The sequence below is a fragment of the Prionailurus bengalensis genome, chromosome C1, assembly GCF_016509475.1.
Source record: "Prionailurus bengalensis isolate Pbe53 chromosome C1, Fcat_Pben_1.1_paternal_pri, whole genome shotgun sequence".
Taxonomy (NCBI): domain Eukaryota; kingdom Metazoa; phylum Chordata; class Mammalia; order Carnivora; family Felidae; genus Prionailurus; species Prionailurus bengalensis.
In genome coordinates this window covers 65,673,811-65,688,999 of record NC_057345.1, presented here as the reverse complement: position 1 = coordinate 65,688,999, position 15,189 = coordinate 65,673,811, and the positions used below count along the sequence as shown (strand labels likewise).

The window sequence follows — 15,189 nt, the reverse complement described above, 5'->3', positions numbered from 1 at the left end:
CTGGTACATTTCAACCTGGGGAGGAGAAATCTCTTCCCAAAACTCTCTCCCCATCAGAAACACTTGCATTGGTTTTCTGACAGTATTCAGAGACTTGTCACTTCAAATAGAGGTCTCCTTTTTATTCTATTTAATCTTTTCCATAAAACTATGATTTTGCCCCTTCAATTTACAGGAGCATGGAAATAACACATGACCCTCCCTCCCACTGCTCCACTCAGATTCTCCAAAGTGGCTGAGTTTAAACCCAACCTCTCATGGAGGCATTCAGCAGTGGAGGCCCTCCAGTATCCATTCCATTGGTTGCCTTCTCAGTACCCAGCAATCATTTGAGGGTCACTGTGGTTCAGGGGAAGCTGACTGCTCTCAGCTTCAGGGATGGGCCAACCTATCAGATTCCCTTCATCACAAGTGACTGTTTCAGAGATGATGATGTGACCAAAGTCAGTTAAGGCAGAATGAATCTAAGGACTTTTGCTAGAAATTCTGAGACAAGGACATGCTCCTTTTCTATTCTGCAATGAATAAGGAAGCACACAGTCTCAGTAGTTGCTGACCTCCATCTCGGGACAGAATGTGGAGCTAACCTTAAGATAATATAGGAATAATGAAGCTGATGCCTCAGGCAGCAGAGAAGAAAGAGCAAGAAACTGGGTCCTGATCACACCGTACAGCCCATACACGGAGCTTTGCTAATGCCAGCACCCCTCATGGACGGCTGATTTATAAGATGCCCTTTTCTGCACAAGTCAGTTTGGTAAGGTTTTCCACTGTTGCCAACTGAAAGAGATCTCACAATACAGAATTCTGTCTAAGCAGTGAAGCGATTTCTAAAAAGGCCTTCCAATGCTTGGACATACACAAATAGACCTGTCTATAAACAGTTCAAGAGCTCCCTACCCTATTCCCACCCCTAACACACACATGCCTGCACACATACTTCTCAGAACAGTTGACATAAAAATCTAGCTTGTGTTCCAAAATATAAAAATTTAACTGTACATTCCCTTTTTCCATGTGTTCTTCCTCTCACCAACATTTCTCAGACTCCTTTAGAATAGCCATGAGTTTTTATTTTGTTTTTCAAATTCAGCTGGTAGGGTGCTGGGGTACGTTTAAAAAAGACAAGTTGGGGCACCTAGATGGCTCCATTGGTTGAGCATCCGACTCTTGATTTCAGCTCAGGTCATGATCCCAGGGTCGTGGGATGGAGCCCCACACTGGGCTCTGCAGTGAGTGTGGAGCCTGCTTGGGATTCTCTCCCTCCCCTCTGCCCCTCTCCCCAGCTTGTGCTCACTCTCTAAAAAGAAATAAACATTTTTTAAAAAGACAAAAAGACAAGTGGATGCCACATGCACAAGGCATCATTGTCTACTGGATCAAAGGAGCTGGCAACAATGAACCAACACCACAAAACACACACACACACACACACACACACAGTTGCTCTTAACTATTCCTTTGAGGAGACTATACAGTGCATGATAAGTGTGGGAAACGGAATAACTGTACCTGAAATCTTATTCTTTAGTTAAGATGTCATTTGAGGGTGCCTGGGTGGTTCAGTGGTTAAGCATCTGACCTGGCTCAGGTCATGATCTCACAACTCTTGAGTTCAAGCCCTGCTCGAGCCCCCCACCGCGGTCATAAGCTCCAGCCCCAGGTGAGCCCTGCTTCTCTCTCTCAGCCCCTCACTCACTTGTGCCCTCTCTCAAAATAAAAAATAAAAAGACATCATTTGAGAAAAACTCAGCTCTATTTTTAGAACTCCTTGAAATTACAGGCAAAAGTTAATGCACGCCTTGAAGAAAGTTTGTAGCTTTAATACAGGGGGGACTGTGTTACAAAAAAGATTATAAACCTCTGGACTCCAATGGGAGGGAAAAAAATTTTTTAAGTGCTGGATAAAATATTTTTACCCTTTTAAACTTATTTATTCCACAGCATGATTTTATCAGAGAATTCAAAAAATCAAGAGGTATCCTTCACTTTTATTATTGGTTTACTACATATTTTCTACTAGTCTTTGAAAAGGTATGAAAAGTGTTACAAAAACAATCTTAACAGTTTAAAGAAGTGATACAATGGAATATTCTATATTTCTAACACAGAACTATTTATAATATTAAAGAAAATGGTTTAAAATGAGAATAATCAGGGGTGGCTGGGCAGCTCAGTAGGTTGTGTCCAACTGCAGCTCAGGTTATGATCTCACAGTTCATGAGTTCGAGCCCCACGTCGGGTTCTGTGCTAACAGCTTGGAGTCTGAAGCCTGCTTTGGATTCTGTGTGTGTGTGCACACGCTTGCTCGCTCTCTCTCTCTCTCTCTCTCTCTCTCTGCCCCTCCCCCACTCACACTGTCTCCTCTTTCAAAAATAAATTTCAAAAAAAATTTTTTAATGAGAATAATCATATAGTTAAAAATTATGAAGCCACTAAGTAGAATGACTCAGTTTCTCTACTTCTTAGCCTAGAAATGCTAGCCTCTTTTTCCAAATAATTGTTTTCTGGCTATAAAAGTTAGTATATTAATTTTATATTAAAAATGCAAAGAACACAAGAAGCCTAAAGAAAGAAGTCACTCATAAACTCACCACCTAAAAAACTATTAAGTTTCAATATACATATGCTGTAAGTCATTTTCCTTAGTTGTTACAGGAGCCCCTGAGTGGCTCAGTCAGCAGACTGTCCAACTCTTGATTTCGGCTCAGGCCATCTCACACATAGCCTGCAGCGGGCTGTGCTGACTGCGGGGAGGCTGCTTGGGATTCTCGGTCTCTGTCTCTCTCTCTCACTCTATCTCTACCCCTCCCCAGCTCACACTCTCTCTCAAATAAACATTAAAAAAAAAAAAAGTTTTACAGAAATAGGATATTACCACACATTGTTTTGTAGTCTGCCTTTTCACTTAATACATCATTAATCATTTTCCATACACAAAAGAAATAATCTCCTTAACTTATTTTGAAAACATACTCTTACCACAATTTTGAGCACAATCTGTTATATAATTATAGGATAATGGATCTGACAACTCCCATTGTAAAAATACTCTCACAGAATGTGTGTTGGTATAATTGCTGTTTTTCTAATAAGTTACTTTTTTTATTAAAAGAAATTTTTAAGTTTATTTATTTTGAGAGAGAGAGCAGGGGAGAAACAGCGATAGAGGAAGAAAGAAAATCCCAAGCAGGTTCTATGCCATCAGCACAGAGCCCGATGTGGGGCTTGAACTCACGAACTGTGAGATTGTGACCTAAGCTAAAACCAAGAGTTGGGTGCTTAACCGACTGAGCCACCCAGGCACCACTCTAATAAATTACATTATATTCATACTGTGCAGCCATATTAAGGAAGCCACTTACATTTTAGCATTTTTGCCCCCTTCGTCCTACAGTGCTAGGACTAAGCTTAAGAACAGTTGAAAACTTAATCTTTTATTCACGGTTATTAATTCCAAGTGTTCCTGAAACATTATAGTTCTAAGAAACCAATCTCTGTTTAAAGTAAGTGACTCGGGATTACAAAGTTCTTAATACTATAGATTGTAATTTCTCTTTTCCCAATTAAAAATGTCAGCATTTAATAAATTTTCTTTTAAGGAGAGTTTACAACTACAACAAGAAAAGAGTGTGTATTTAGCTTGGGTCTTTATCCAGCTAAGTCTTACGCTGAAAACGCATTTATCAGTTACACTCAGTATTCAACACATCTGCCACACCCCACAAAAGAGAATTTGGCTCTTTATTTATCTTCTCCCATAGTATCTTAGTGGCAAATGCCAAACCAACATCCAGTTAGATAGAAGGGCAGAACAAATTCTGTGACATAAAAAGATGATTAAGCGGCATGTTCTACCCCCTAAATTTATCACTGTGAAGACCTTAAGCCTTTGCCTGTGTATACACATACACACACACACACATATATATAATACATGTATATACATATGTATGTATATACGTATACACATATATACATACACACACACGAGTGCCACTGTCAGATAAAATGCAAAATATCTAAAACTGAACATCTCTCCCTAACTTTCCCTCAAACCAATTCTACATCCAAACTGCCTCATTTCCAGTCATCACTCTTATTACACAGGCTCCAAGGATAGGCATCTTGGGAGTGACATTTGTTTCTTCTGAACTTTCTCTTCTCTCTTCTCCTTTAAGCAGCATCAATCCAACTCCTGACAACCATGTTGGCCTTGGCAATATTACTCAGGCTTCTTTCTCTCCTTCAAATCCCTACTGCTGCCCCTAATCCCAGCCCTTATTTACTCCCAGACTGCTGCTGCAGCCTCCTATACAGTTTCTTCTCTATAAAATCCAGCCACATTGATTTTCAGGCTTAAATCCCCAAAATCTATTTCATGTCATTCTTCAGTTCTAATACCTAAAGGACTCCCTCTCTCCCTCAAAAACAAGCTCAGATTCCCCACCTCATTTTTGGAGCTCTTCTTATAATAACCCAGAACTGCTTCTGCAGCCTGATTTGCTGCAGTTCCTACAAGCCCAAGCTCTTCACTGTTCTCAACACTTCCCACAGAAAACCGTCTATACTTTTCCTCCCATCTACCAAGACCGAGTTCAAATGCAAATCTTCCCTAGGAAGATTTCACCTACCTACCTTTCCCTTCTCTGAACATCAATTTAAATTTCTGAAGCAGATTTAAAATTTTACTCCACAATTTTGGGTATAAGAAAGGTCAGATTGAACAGGATTCGGAGCCCCTCATTCCAGAGGCTTGGTGAGAAACCGAGCCTTAGCTTTGTTTTTGAAGTCTCTCTTCCCTCTCTGAGCATCAAGAGGGCTGCTAATGGGCTCAGTCCAACAAAAACCCTACAGTCTGAAACTATGTCCGAGTCAGTGTGTCCACTTGTAGCCTAAGCCCAGGACACAGGGCAATCTTGACCTCAAGGCCGCAAGGCTACAGTTTTGTTCTTTGGAAGGTTCTTTTGTTTTTGTTTTAAGATAGTGAGCACACAAGCAGGAGGGACAGAGGGGGACGATGGATCTGAAGCAGGCTCTCCGCTGACAGTAGCAAGCCCGATGAGGGGCTTGAACTCACCAACTGCAGAATTATGCCCCGAGCCAAAGCTGGATTTTCAACCAGCTGAGCCACCACCTAGGTGCCCCACAAGGCCACAGTTCTTAAGTCTCTAATATCCTATGGAACTCTATCAGGCATCCTGTCACCTCTTACGGGGAGTTACATGGAAATAGGGCCCTGGTCCCTGATTCTGGTGGAACCTACCAAAAACCATGGCTTTCTCTTTGGGGAAGTTCCTTCCCAATCTTACCATTTCTCCCAGCCCCCATCACTGTCTAAGCTTTAGAACCCTTCCCAGTCATGGACAGTCAGCTCTCAGCCGAACTGCACTTTAAACGTTTTTCTAGCACATACCCTGACTTGTGTTGTATTCTAGAAAGGCAGTAACATCCAATGTTAATACAAGCCTCAGGAGCAAACAGGAATGGAGTACTGTACTTGCACTTCCCATCCACCGTTGGGTGACCTCAGCAAGGTATTTAACTGCCCAAAGTCTCAGTTTACTTATCTGAAAAACTCTCTCAGGAATGGCATGATGATTAAATCAGGCCATAACAGTCCTATTAGTAATGACTTACATTTATGTAGCACTATGTGCCAAGCACTATTCTAAGTACTTTACATATATTAACTCATCTAATCTCACAAGGCTTTATAGATAAGTAAACAGGAACAGAGGGAGTACATGGTCCAAAATCACATAGATAACAAGCAGCAGAGATAGGAATTAAACCCAAGCAATTTGTCTCAGTCTATGCTCTTTATTGCTTCCTATAAGCCTTCAATAAATGGTACCTTACTGCTATTAATAGAATTACTTGATTCTTAATATATCTGCCTCCTATAAATTGGAAGCTCCTTGAGGACAGCAAACATACAGACGTATCTGCAACAGTTGTTAGAAAGCTGGCTCCGAAGGCTCACTGCATGGGTTAGAAGGCTGCCTCCATCACTCACTAGTCTAAAACCTTGGACAAACTGCTTCATATTCTAGCAAGGTTGAAAGGATTAAGTGATTTCCAACATAGAAAGTACTTAGAAAAGTGAATGGCAGGCAGCTACTATAAGGACATACAGATATATCTCACTGATAGGAGACAGGATATCATCGTAGGTCTTTTCGAGATCTGGAACCGTGCCAGAGTTCCCAACAAATAACGTGCTAATCACCAACTCATCTCCATTACTTTTCAAGTTTCACATGTGTTTGTCTTGTTCCTAAAATCACCCCTTACAGAAAGGTTCCACCTTCATAATAATAGTAATAAAACTTACATTGAATACTTACTAGGTGTCAGGGACTGTTCTGTTCTTTTTTCATGTGTTTAATCATTTAACCCTCGCAGTGGCCTGATAGGATAAATACTATTATCATTTTCACTTTTTGTATGAAGAAACCAAGTCACAAAGTTTAATCCAATGCCACATGATCACAGAGTCCAAACGTGACAGTCTATATACTTAATTACTTGTACTTTCTCTTCAGTAACTTTTACCATATTCCCCAGTACGTTTTGTAGAATTCAGTATACATGAAAAGGCATTAAAAGCATTTGTTGGTTGAAACTTTTTCACTAGTAATAGCATGAAAAATAGACATTTCAAACACTTAAAAAATACTATCTAAAAAGTCATCTAAAACTTAAAAGCCAAAGTTTCTGTCTTAATATCAAATAGACTTAGTCTTTGAAAAGGAGCATATCAGTGAAGCTGAATCACACAGATGAGGTCCGAGTTTTCCAGCTGTGAATGACTCAAAGGACTCAGACGTACTTCACATACTGAACATCCTATTCTGATAGACACATAGCACAGAAATGAAGCCTCTAAAAGAAGACATAGCCCGGAGATCTGTTACAAAATCTAACCCCAAAGCAAAGACTATTAATGCTTTAGGAGGTACACTTTTCTTTTAACTCCCTTTCTGATTTTGAAAACAATTTACAAAAAACACTTCAGGCCTTCTTCCACAAACATCTTTCCATAAAGGGCAACAATTACAAATTAAAGAACTTCTCTGGGATACATAGAGAATCATCCAAGTAAAACGACCAAAGTTTCAGAGATTTAACAGTTATTTTTCTGCAGTTAAAAGGCCGCACAGGAAACAAACCAGTTGAACTAGTCTAGTCTTAGAGCCAGCTAAATGGAAGAGTGGGTTTTCACAGTCTTGGGAAAGTCTAGGTTTACAGGGCAAACCCTGCAGTGTTGAGCTCATTGTGGAGACATGTTCCTTTTCATTGGCAAAAAGGGAAAGGAAGTGAGCCATGCCCTAAAAAAAATATCACTAGAGACATTCCACCCGATACTTGATAAGGACTGGGAAGGCTGCCATCAACTCATGGCTAGAAGGAGAAAAATTTGGATCAGAAAGCAGCTGACCAGGAGAAACCATGTTAGGTATGGGAAAGATTTCTCAAGCTACAAATTTTTAACAAGGGAATCATTTAAACCAGTGGCTTCCATTTTTATCATTTTTTTGCTATGACCCACAGTGACAAATACACATATCATAACACAATTACAAATATATACATAACTGAAACACAAATATACAAAACGTAACTGACACGTACAGTGTAACCTACCCTTACTAGGCACAAAGCACTATGAAGTTTCCGATTCTATTCTACTTTGTGTTTTGGGGTTTTTTTATAATGTTTATTTTTGAAAGAGACAGACCAAGATAGAAAATGAGCAGGGGAGTGGCAAATGGAAGAGGACAGAGAATCCAAAGCAGGCTCTGCTCTAACAGCAGAGAACCCAATGCAGGACTCAAACTCACAAACCGTGAGATCATGACCTGAGTCGAAGTCAGACACTTAACAGACTGAGCCACCCAGGTGCCCCTACTTGGTGTTTTAAACACACTGGTTGAGATCCACTGGATGAACAGTGATTTAAACTCTGATCAACACAGGAGAATCTGAGGGTGTGTCTTAAAATAGCCTTTAGCTCCCCCTCAGAGCCCCACCGCCAACTCAGGAAAAGCTGCAGTGGAGCATCTGCTCTTGGGACAAGTACTGGGCTCTTGAGTGCTTGGGGAAAGGGCATCCAAAAGCTGTCTCCTCCAGGTCTGGCCATTCCTCACTGTGCTGGCCCCTCCTCCCTCTACTCCGGAAAGGCTGGGCTTCCCCCACAGCTCTAGGTTTGATCTTTTTCTCTTACTCCTCTGAGTGATGGGATTTCCACAGCTTGAAATTACTCCTAAATCCCATCCCCGAGGCTCCAGTTCTCGACACCTGTCTACCTCTTACACATTGTCAACTAAATTTTCCCACAAGTTTCAAATTCCTCAGGCCCAAAATTATACTGTAAGTACAGTCTCTCTTCCCTATCTTCTCACCCAAATCTGTTTCTCTTCGTTTTCCTCATCTTAAAGAATGGCACTACAATCCCTCACCCAAGCCACATCTGTGGGTCATCATCTGCAATATCTTTTACCTCTACAATGAGTTGCCAATTCTACCTTCTTAATATTCACTAGTACACAGATAAATGTTTAACCATCAGCTCTCTAAGCTTAAAAAAAAAAAAAAAAGTCCTGACTTGCAGCACTTTTCTATGTCTGTGATGTAAATGATGTCACTAAATGTGGAGTTTGGAAGAGATGTGCACAAATGGTCCAGCACGCCACTGTCTATTCCTCGGAACCATTTCTCATCTCCATACCTACCGGTACTACCTTAATTCAGGATTTCGCCTTCTCTCTCTGCAACCTACACAATAGAATCTTCATGGATTTCGTTGACCACTATCTCATAAACCACCCCCGCTTTGACACAGTCTCCAAACTGTCTAAAAGCCAAGTCTCATCATGTCACTCTCCTGCTTAAGCCCCTTCATTGCCCACTCTTTATCTTCACATATAAGGGTCTTGATTATTTGGTCTCTACTGACCCTTGAGCTTCGTCTCTTGCCACACAACCACCTATAACCTCTATTGGAATCACACTGACATACATGCTTATTCCCAAACATAGGATACTGCCCCATGCCTCCGCACCCTTATTGTATTCTCGCTCCCTGGGACAACCTTTCCTAATTTGTTTACTGAGCACACCTCTTTTAAGATTCAGCTCAAATCCTTTCTCCAGAAAGCTTTTCCTCAACTCTTAGGTACACCTGATGTCTCCCACTTTTATGCCTCTAATACATGTTAGCACCTCTAACACTCTATTGGATTTCTTTCTTTTCATATCCATCTCTTCCCACTAGATCTGAGCTTCTTAAAGGCAAGAATTAGATCTTATTCACAGACAGACCAAGCAGGTAATATCGTGATGGAATACAGTGGACTCTCAAGAAACTATATAAGCAATTAATATCCTAAGACCAACATGTACTAACTGATCAAACATCTATTGAATGAAAACATCAGGATGTTCTTGCCATATACCCAAGGCCAAAGGACAGCTAAGACACCCCACCTGTACCTTCTAGATTACTAGGGAGCCCATACTGCTATAGTCAAAGAATTTGCACTGTGATTTTTTTTTTAAGCCTATTGGCTTCTGTGTTAGTTTCCTAGGGCAAGTACAAAAGACCACCTATCTGAAACATAAGAAATCATTTTCTCAGTTCTAGAAAAGTCCGAGATCAAGCCAACACCAAGGTTGCTTTCTTCTAAGACCACTCTTCTTGACTCGTAGAGATCTTCGTGGTCACATGGCATTCTCTATGTGTATTTATGTCCAAATTTCCTCTTCTTATACCAGTCATATTGGATCAGGGCTCACCCTAATGATCTCATTTTAATTTAATTACCTCCTTAAAGACCTTATCTCAAAATACAGTTACATTTTGAGGTAGTGGAGATTAGGATTTCAACACATGAATTTTAGGGGCAAAATTCACTGAATAACAGCCTCCTGCTAAACTGTGAACTCCTCAAAAGGTAAGAACTATAGCCTTCTTTCTTACTATCCACTGTGCCTAATGGAGTTCCCAGAACACAGCAGATTCTTAAGTTAACTGTGGGAGACGATAAATGAAAGATCTTCTCAGAAGTATAGTCCAAATCTGGATTGTTGTCCTTTCCAAATCTGGTGACCAGCACTAAGAATGTTGCTTTCACCCTTTCCCTAAAAGAAAGCTTGATGCAGGGTGCCTGTCTGGCTCAGTTGGTAGAGCATGAGACTCCTGATCTCAGGGTGTTAAATTTGAGTAAGCCTCATGCTGGGTGTAAAGATTACTTAAAATTAAAAAAAAAAAAAAAAAATCCTTAAGACCAGACATGCAAAGCCAATTGACAATATCCTGCCTCCCTCCACATCCATTCTTTTTTTTAAGTAGGCTTCACGCCCAGCCTGGAGCCAACACAGGGCCTGAATTCACGACCCTGAGATCGAGATCTGAGCTGAGATCAAGAGTCAAATGCTTTACAGACTGAGCCACCCAGGCACCCCCCTCCATATCCATTCTACACACCCAGCCTCATAGTATCATGCATGGGTACGGTCAGATTCAAAGTCAAGAGAACACCAACACACTCCACTAAACAAGGTAATAACTTAGGAGAAACGGCAAAATGAACATCTGCTACTTTTTCCTATCCAAAAGGAAACCTCTCCCTCCTGTCCTGCATGATTTTGGTGGGCCTACTGATCATGTAACACTGCCTTCTTCACTATCAAGATGGAACATGACTTAATCAGTGTCCCTCCCTCTCTGAGGAATCTGAATCCTCAGTGGAGAAACATGAAGATAGGAAATACCTAAAGGGAGTTAATTCAGTGCCATGAAAGGTGCCTGGTTCAAACATCCCTGAAATGGCCTTAGCTCCCAACCTTCCCAAGGCTTGACTGACAGTCTGTTTCTGAGACCTGATAGTCTTCTAAAAAAAAACAAACAAAATGGGTTTTCAATAAACTAGGAAGTGTTTATTCTGTAGCTCTCAAAGAATCTTGGCATATATAATGGCCCCCAGAAGTAGGATGTGGTGGACCTATGAAAATGGGAGCAGGCTGTAAGGACTCCCCCATCCATGTCTGAAAGTTGAATTCATCATCTTTATTACACCATTGCAAAGCAGCCAACTGCACTCTTCCTCCTTGGATTCTGGAACCCAGTCCACATGCCTCCCCAGGCTAAATCTTTAGGGAAGTTGGTAGGCAAACGTGAAAATACTAGGGTGTATGGCTATTTCGACAGCTTTCAGTACAATCCTAGAAATGACTTCACTTCAGCCTAGGCAGCCTATCTGATCACAGAGATGAGAACGTTCTGCCTCACCTACACTGGCCTTTTCTTCTGTGGGAATCCAAGACAACAAAGTCAGATAATCATGAAGGACAATGAATTTGAATCAATCCATCAATGACAATGCTATAAGATCCAGGATAGAAGGAAACAGCAAAAAATAAGATCAGAACCAAGAGAACTGGGGGAAGCTAGATCCCCTAAGTACCTCTTGATGTATACTCCCTTCTGGGAAAAGCACCAAGCACTGGGATGAAGTCAAAGAAAAGAAACTACTACTGCCTTTATCCCAGAGGCAAAAAGCAGCAAAATTAAAGGCTGAAGGACAGACAGAGTAGCAAGGCCTATTTCTCAGAGAAAAACCCCCAGGCTATGGCCCAAAGTCAAGTACCAACCCAGAGGAGATAATGCATATTGATCAGCAGATTTAAGTAGAGTTAAGCTGCCACAGTAACTTTGGAAAATAAAACCTATCATTACTCCAAAATCAATTTCTACATGTCCTAACCACATGTCCTAACTACAGCACCACCAGAATTTGGGATACAGAAATAATATACCCCCACTAGGAAAATCCTACCCAGTGTCCTCAAATGTGTACACGGAATTCATAGGAGCAATAGAGAGCAGGTTCAATAGTAGCTAGCACATAAGGCAGTGTGGGGGTTTATCCATCTATACATGTGTCTCCAGTATTGAAAGGGAAAAAAATCTAATCATGGAGCAATAATAGCTAAATACAATGACCTCTGTAACATCCAAGACTAATATCAACCAAGCATCCAAGTTAATGTATATCAGCAACTTTCTACAAAGATACAGGGACCACAAGATTTCAATGCAGACAATAGGTAAAAATAGAGATTAATTCTGAAAAACAGATTATGTGCTAGAGACAAATGTAGGAAAAAATTATATTCCTTGAGTTGTACTAAGAGAAGAACTGATTTATGAAAAGTCTAAATCAAATCAAACTGCTTATATCCAATCAGTTTATAGGTTATGATCTGGGGAACTGGGTAGCAAACAAAGCCAGTTCACAAGGAGGTGGACAGAAACCTGAGTGTGCCCACCTTCCTCTGTGACAAGTGTACTCAGAAGCTTGGTTGCACACCACACAGAATCACAGTATCGATAGCATGGTCTCCTAGGATGGTCCTTCCAGGAGCAGCACTGGAATAAGGGGTTCTTTCCCCCCACCCCCAATGTTTGTTTGTTTAAGTTATTTTAATTCCAGTATAGTTAACATACAGTGTTATATTAGTTTCAGGTATACAATATAGTGGTTCACTAATTCTGTACATTGCTCAGTGCAAGGCATTCTTTTCTTACATCTATGTAACCCCGCTCCCACAAGTAATATAACCTACACCGTATTTCTATTAAATGGCACAGAATCGCTTGGAAGCAGAGAAGAATTTCCACTTCCATATGGATAGTATCTGTCGCTTACTTGTTAAGGGAGGGGAAATGTAATTCCCCAGACCCACTGCATTCTCCCATCACTTTTATTTACTGCCCTGAGAAAATATCCATTAGAAACAAACTATAAGGAATAGTTATGTTCTGTGAGCAAAGGGAAAAACAGAAGTTGGGTGGGGTCATGGATGAGTAAGGGCAGCCTAGAATGATTCTGCTAAAGATATTTCAACACTGATGAACACCAGAGGCCGTCATTTGGCTTATTAAAATAGTGCTGGATAGTCAGGAGAAGCTGGCACATTTTCCTGTAGATGAGATAGCCCTAGGGGTTTGAACAGTTGGAACACAGCTGCCATGGCTAAAACCAAGCAACTACAGATGTCACACCAAAGTGGAAGTAATTTCATACCATCCCATGCTGCCAAATTCAAAATGCTAATGGCGAAAAAGTATTGAAGGAAGTCTTTAAAATAGACTAGATAACTATTTTAAATACCAATTCTATGTGTAACTAAAAGTTTTTGCTGTTAAGGTCCATGAACAATAGTTATGGCTTAGAGAGCCCAGTCAAAAATTTTACTCCTCAGCAAGATGAATGTATTACAATGTGCCGTTCTTGGAGTCTGGAACAGCCACAAAGTCACTCGACATCAGACTTTGTAACTCCAAAGGTCTTTCAGAAAATGTCCTTTTAGGCAATTCTTTCTCCTTGAATAGTTGTTTCCCTTATAAGTAGTGCTCTCATTCTCTATATCCTTAATGGATATACTAAATCACATGGCACCACATCTCAGTGCTCACTACCCTTAGAAAGACAAGCCAGGGAAGGGAACACTTCACACATATACACACACCCAAACTTACCAAATGCCTTCTTAGGTTCTATTAACTTCAAGGTAAAGGGTTCATCTTTTTTTAATTCCTTTAACTTCTTAGCAACATCATAGTGACGCCACCCAATGATATCTTCTCCATTTATGGATTCAATATGATCCCCCACACAGATGGTTTTAATGGAGTCAATTAGGCTACCATCTTTAATTCTCTGAAAGAAAATTAAGGATAACACTTAATACAAAATGGAACTGTATAACATTCCTTTTTATGCCCCCGAGACACTATATGTATTGACATATTCACAATGCAGCTTAATGCTCAGTTAAAGATAAAGACCAGGCAACAAAGGACAACCACCATACCTCATTCAGAACTCTGCTCCATCAGTCATCATACCTCCTCCAAGAAACTTCTCCTCAAATCCTCTGGGTTACTCCCCTAAGAATCGTTAAGGTGTTACTCTCCTGCTTCTATAGTAAGTGTTGTTACATATGCTGAGCTCTAAACTAAGCACTTTACATTTGCCATCTCATTTAATTTCAACAACCTTTAGGAGACCATCAGACCATAGACTGAAAAATTGAAGCTTGGAAAGATCTCTTCCAAAAAATAGGAAGGGAAGGAAAACTTCCAGACTCATTCTATGAAGCCAGCATTACTTTGATTCCCAAACCAGAGACCCAGCAAAAAAAGAGAACTATAGGCCAGTATCCCTGATGAATATGGATGTAAAAATTCTCAACAAGATACTAGCAAATCGAATTCAACAGCGTATAAAAAGAATTATTCACCATGATCAAGTGGGATTCATTCCTGGGCTGCAGGGCTGGTTCAATATTCACAAATCAATGTGATACATCACATTAATAAAAGAAAAGATAAGAACCATATGGTCCTGTCAATCGATGCAGAAAAAGCATTTGACAAAATTCAGCATCCTTTCTTAATAAAAATCCTTGAGAAAGTTGGGATAGAAGGAACATACTTAAACATCATAAAAGCCATTTATGGGGGCGCCTGGGTGGCGCAGTCGGTTAAGCGTCCGACTTCAGCCAGGTCACGATCTCACGGTCCGTGAGTTCGAGCCCCGCATCAGGCTCTGGGCTGATGGCTCGGAGCCTGGAGCCTGTTTCCGATTCTGTGTCTCCCTCTCTCTCTGTCCCTCCCCCATTCATGCTCTGTCTCTCTCTGTCCCAAAAATAAATAAAAAAAAAAACGTTGAAAAAAAAAATTAAAAAAAAAAAAAAAGCCATTTATGAAAAGCCCACAGCTAATATCATCCTCAATGGGGAAAAACTGAGAGCTTTCCCCGAGATCAGGAACACTACAGGGATGTCCACTCTCACCACTGTTGTTTAACATAAGGGTAGTGCTAGCATCAGCAATCAGACAACAAAAGGAAATCAAAGCCATCAAAATTGGCAAAGATGAAGTTAAGCTTTCACTTTTTGCAGATGACATGATATTATACATGGAAAATCCGATAGACTCCACCAGAAGTCTGCTAGAACTGATACATTAATTCAGCAAAGTCACAGGATACAAAATTAACGTACAGAAACCAGTTGCATTCTTATACACTAATAATGAAGCAACCAAAAGACAAACAAACTGATCCCATTCACAATTGCACCAAGAATCATAAAATACCTAGGAATAAACCTAAC

At 40.5% G+C, this 15,189-nt stretch overlaps 1 protein-coding gene across 1 annotated transcript in view; it reads right to left on the bottom strand.

Moving 5' to 3' along the window:
- Nucleotides 1-15,189, bottom strand: part of GIPC2 (GIPC PDZ domain containing family member 2) — an 81,177-nt gene that overhangs the window by 26,126 nt on the left and 39,862 nt on the right. The window contains exon 3 of the mRNA XM_043575368.1: nt 13,550-13,730. Coding sequence (XP_043431303.1) covers nt 13,550-13,730 — 181 coding nt within the window. The remainder of the gene's footprint in view (nt 1-13,549; nt 13,731-15,189) is intronic.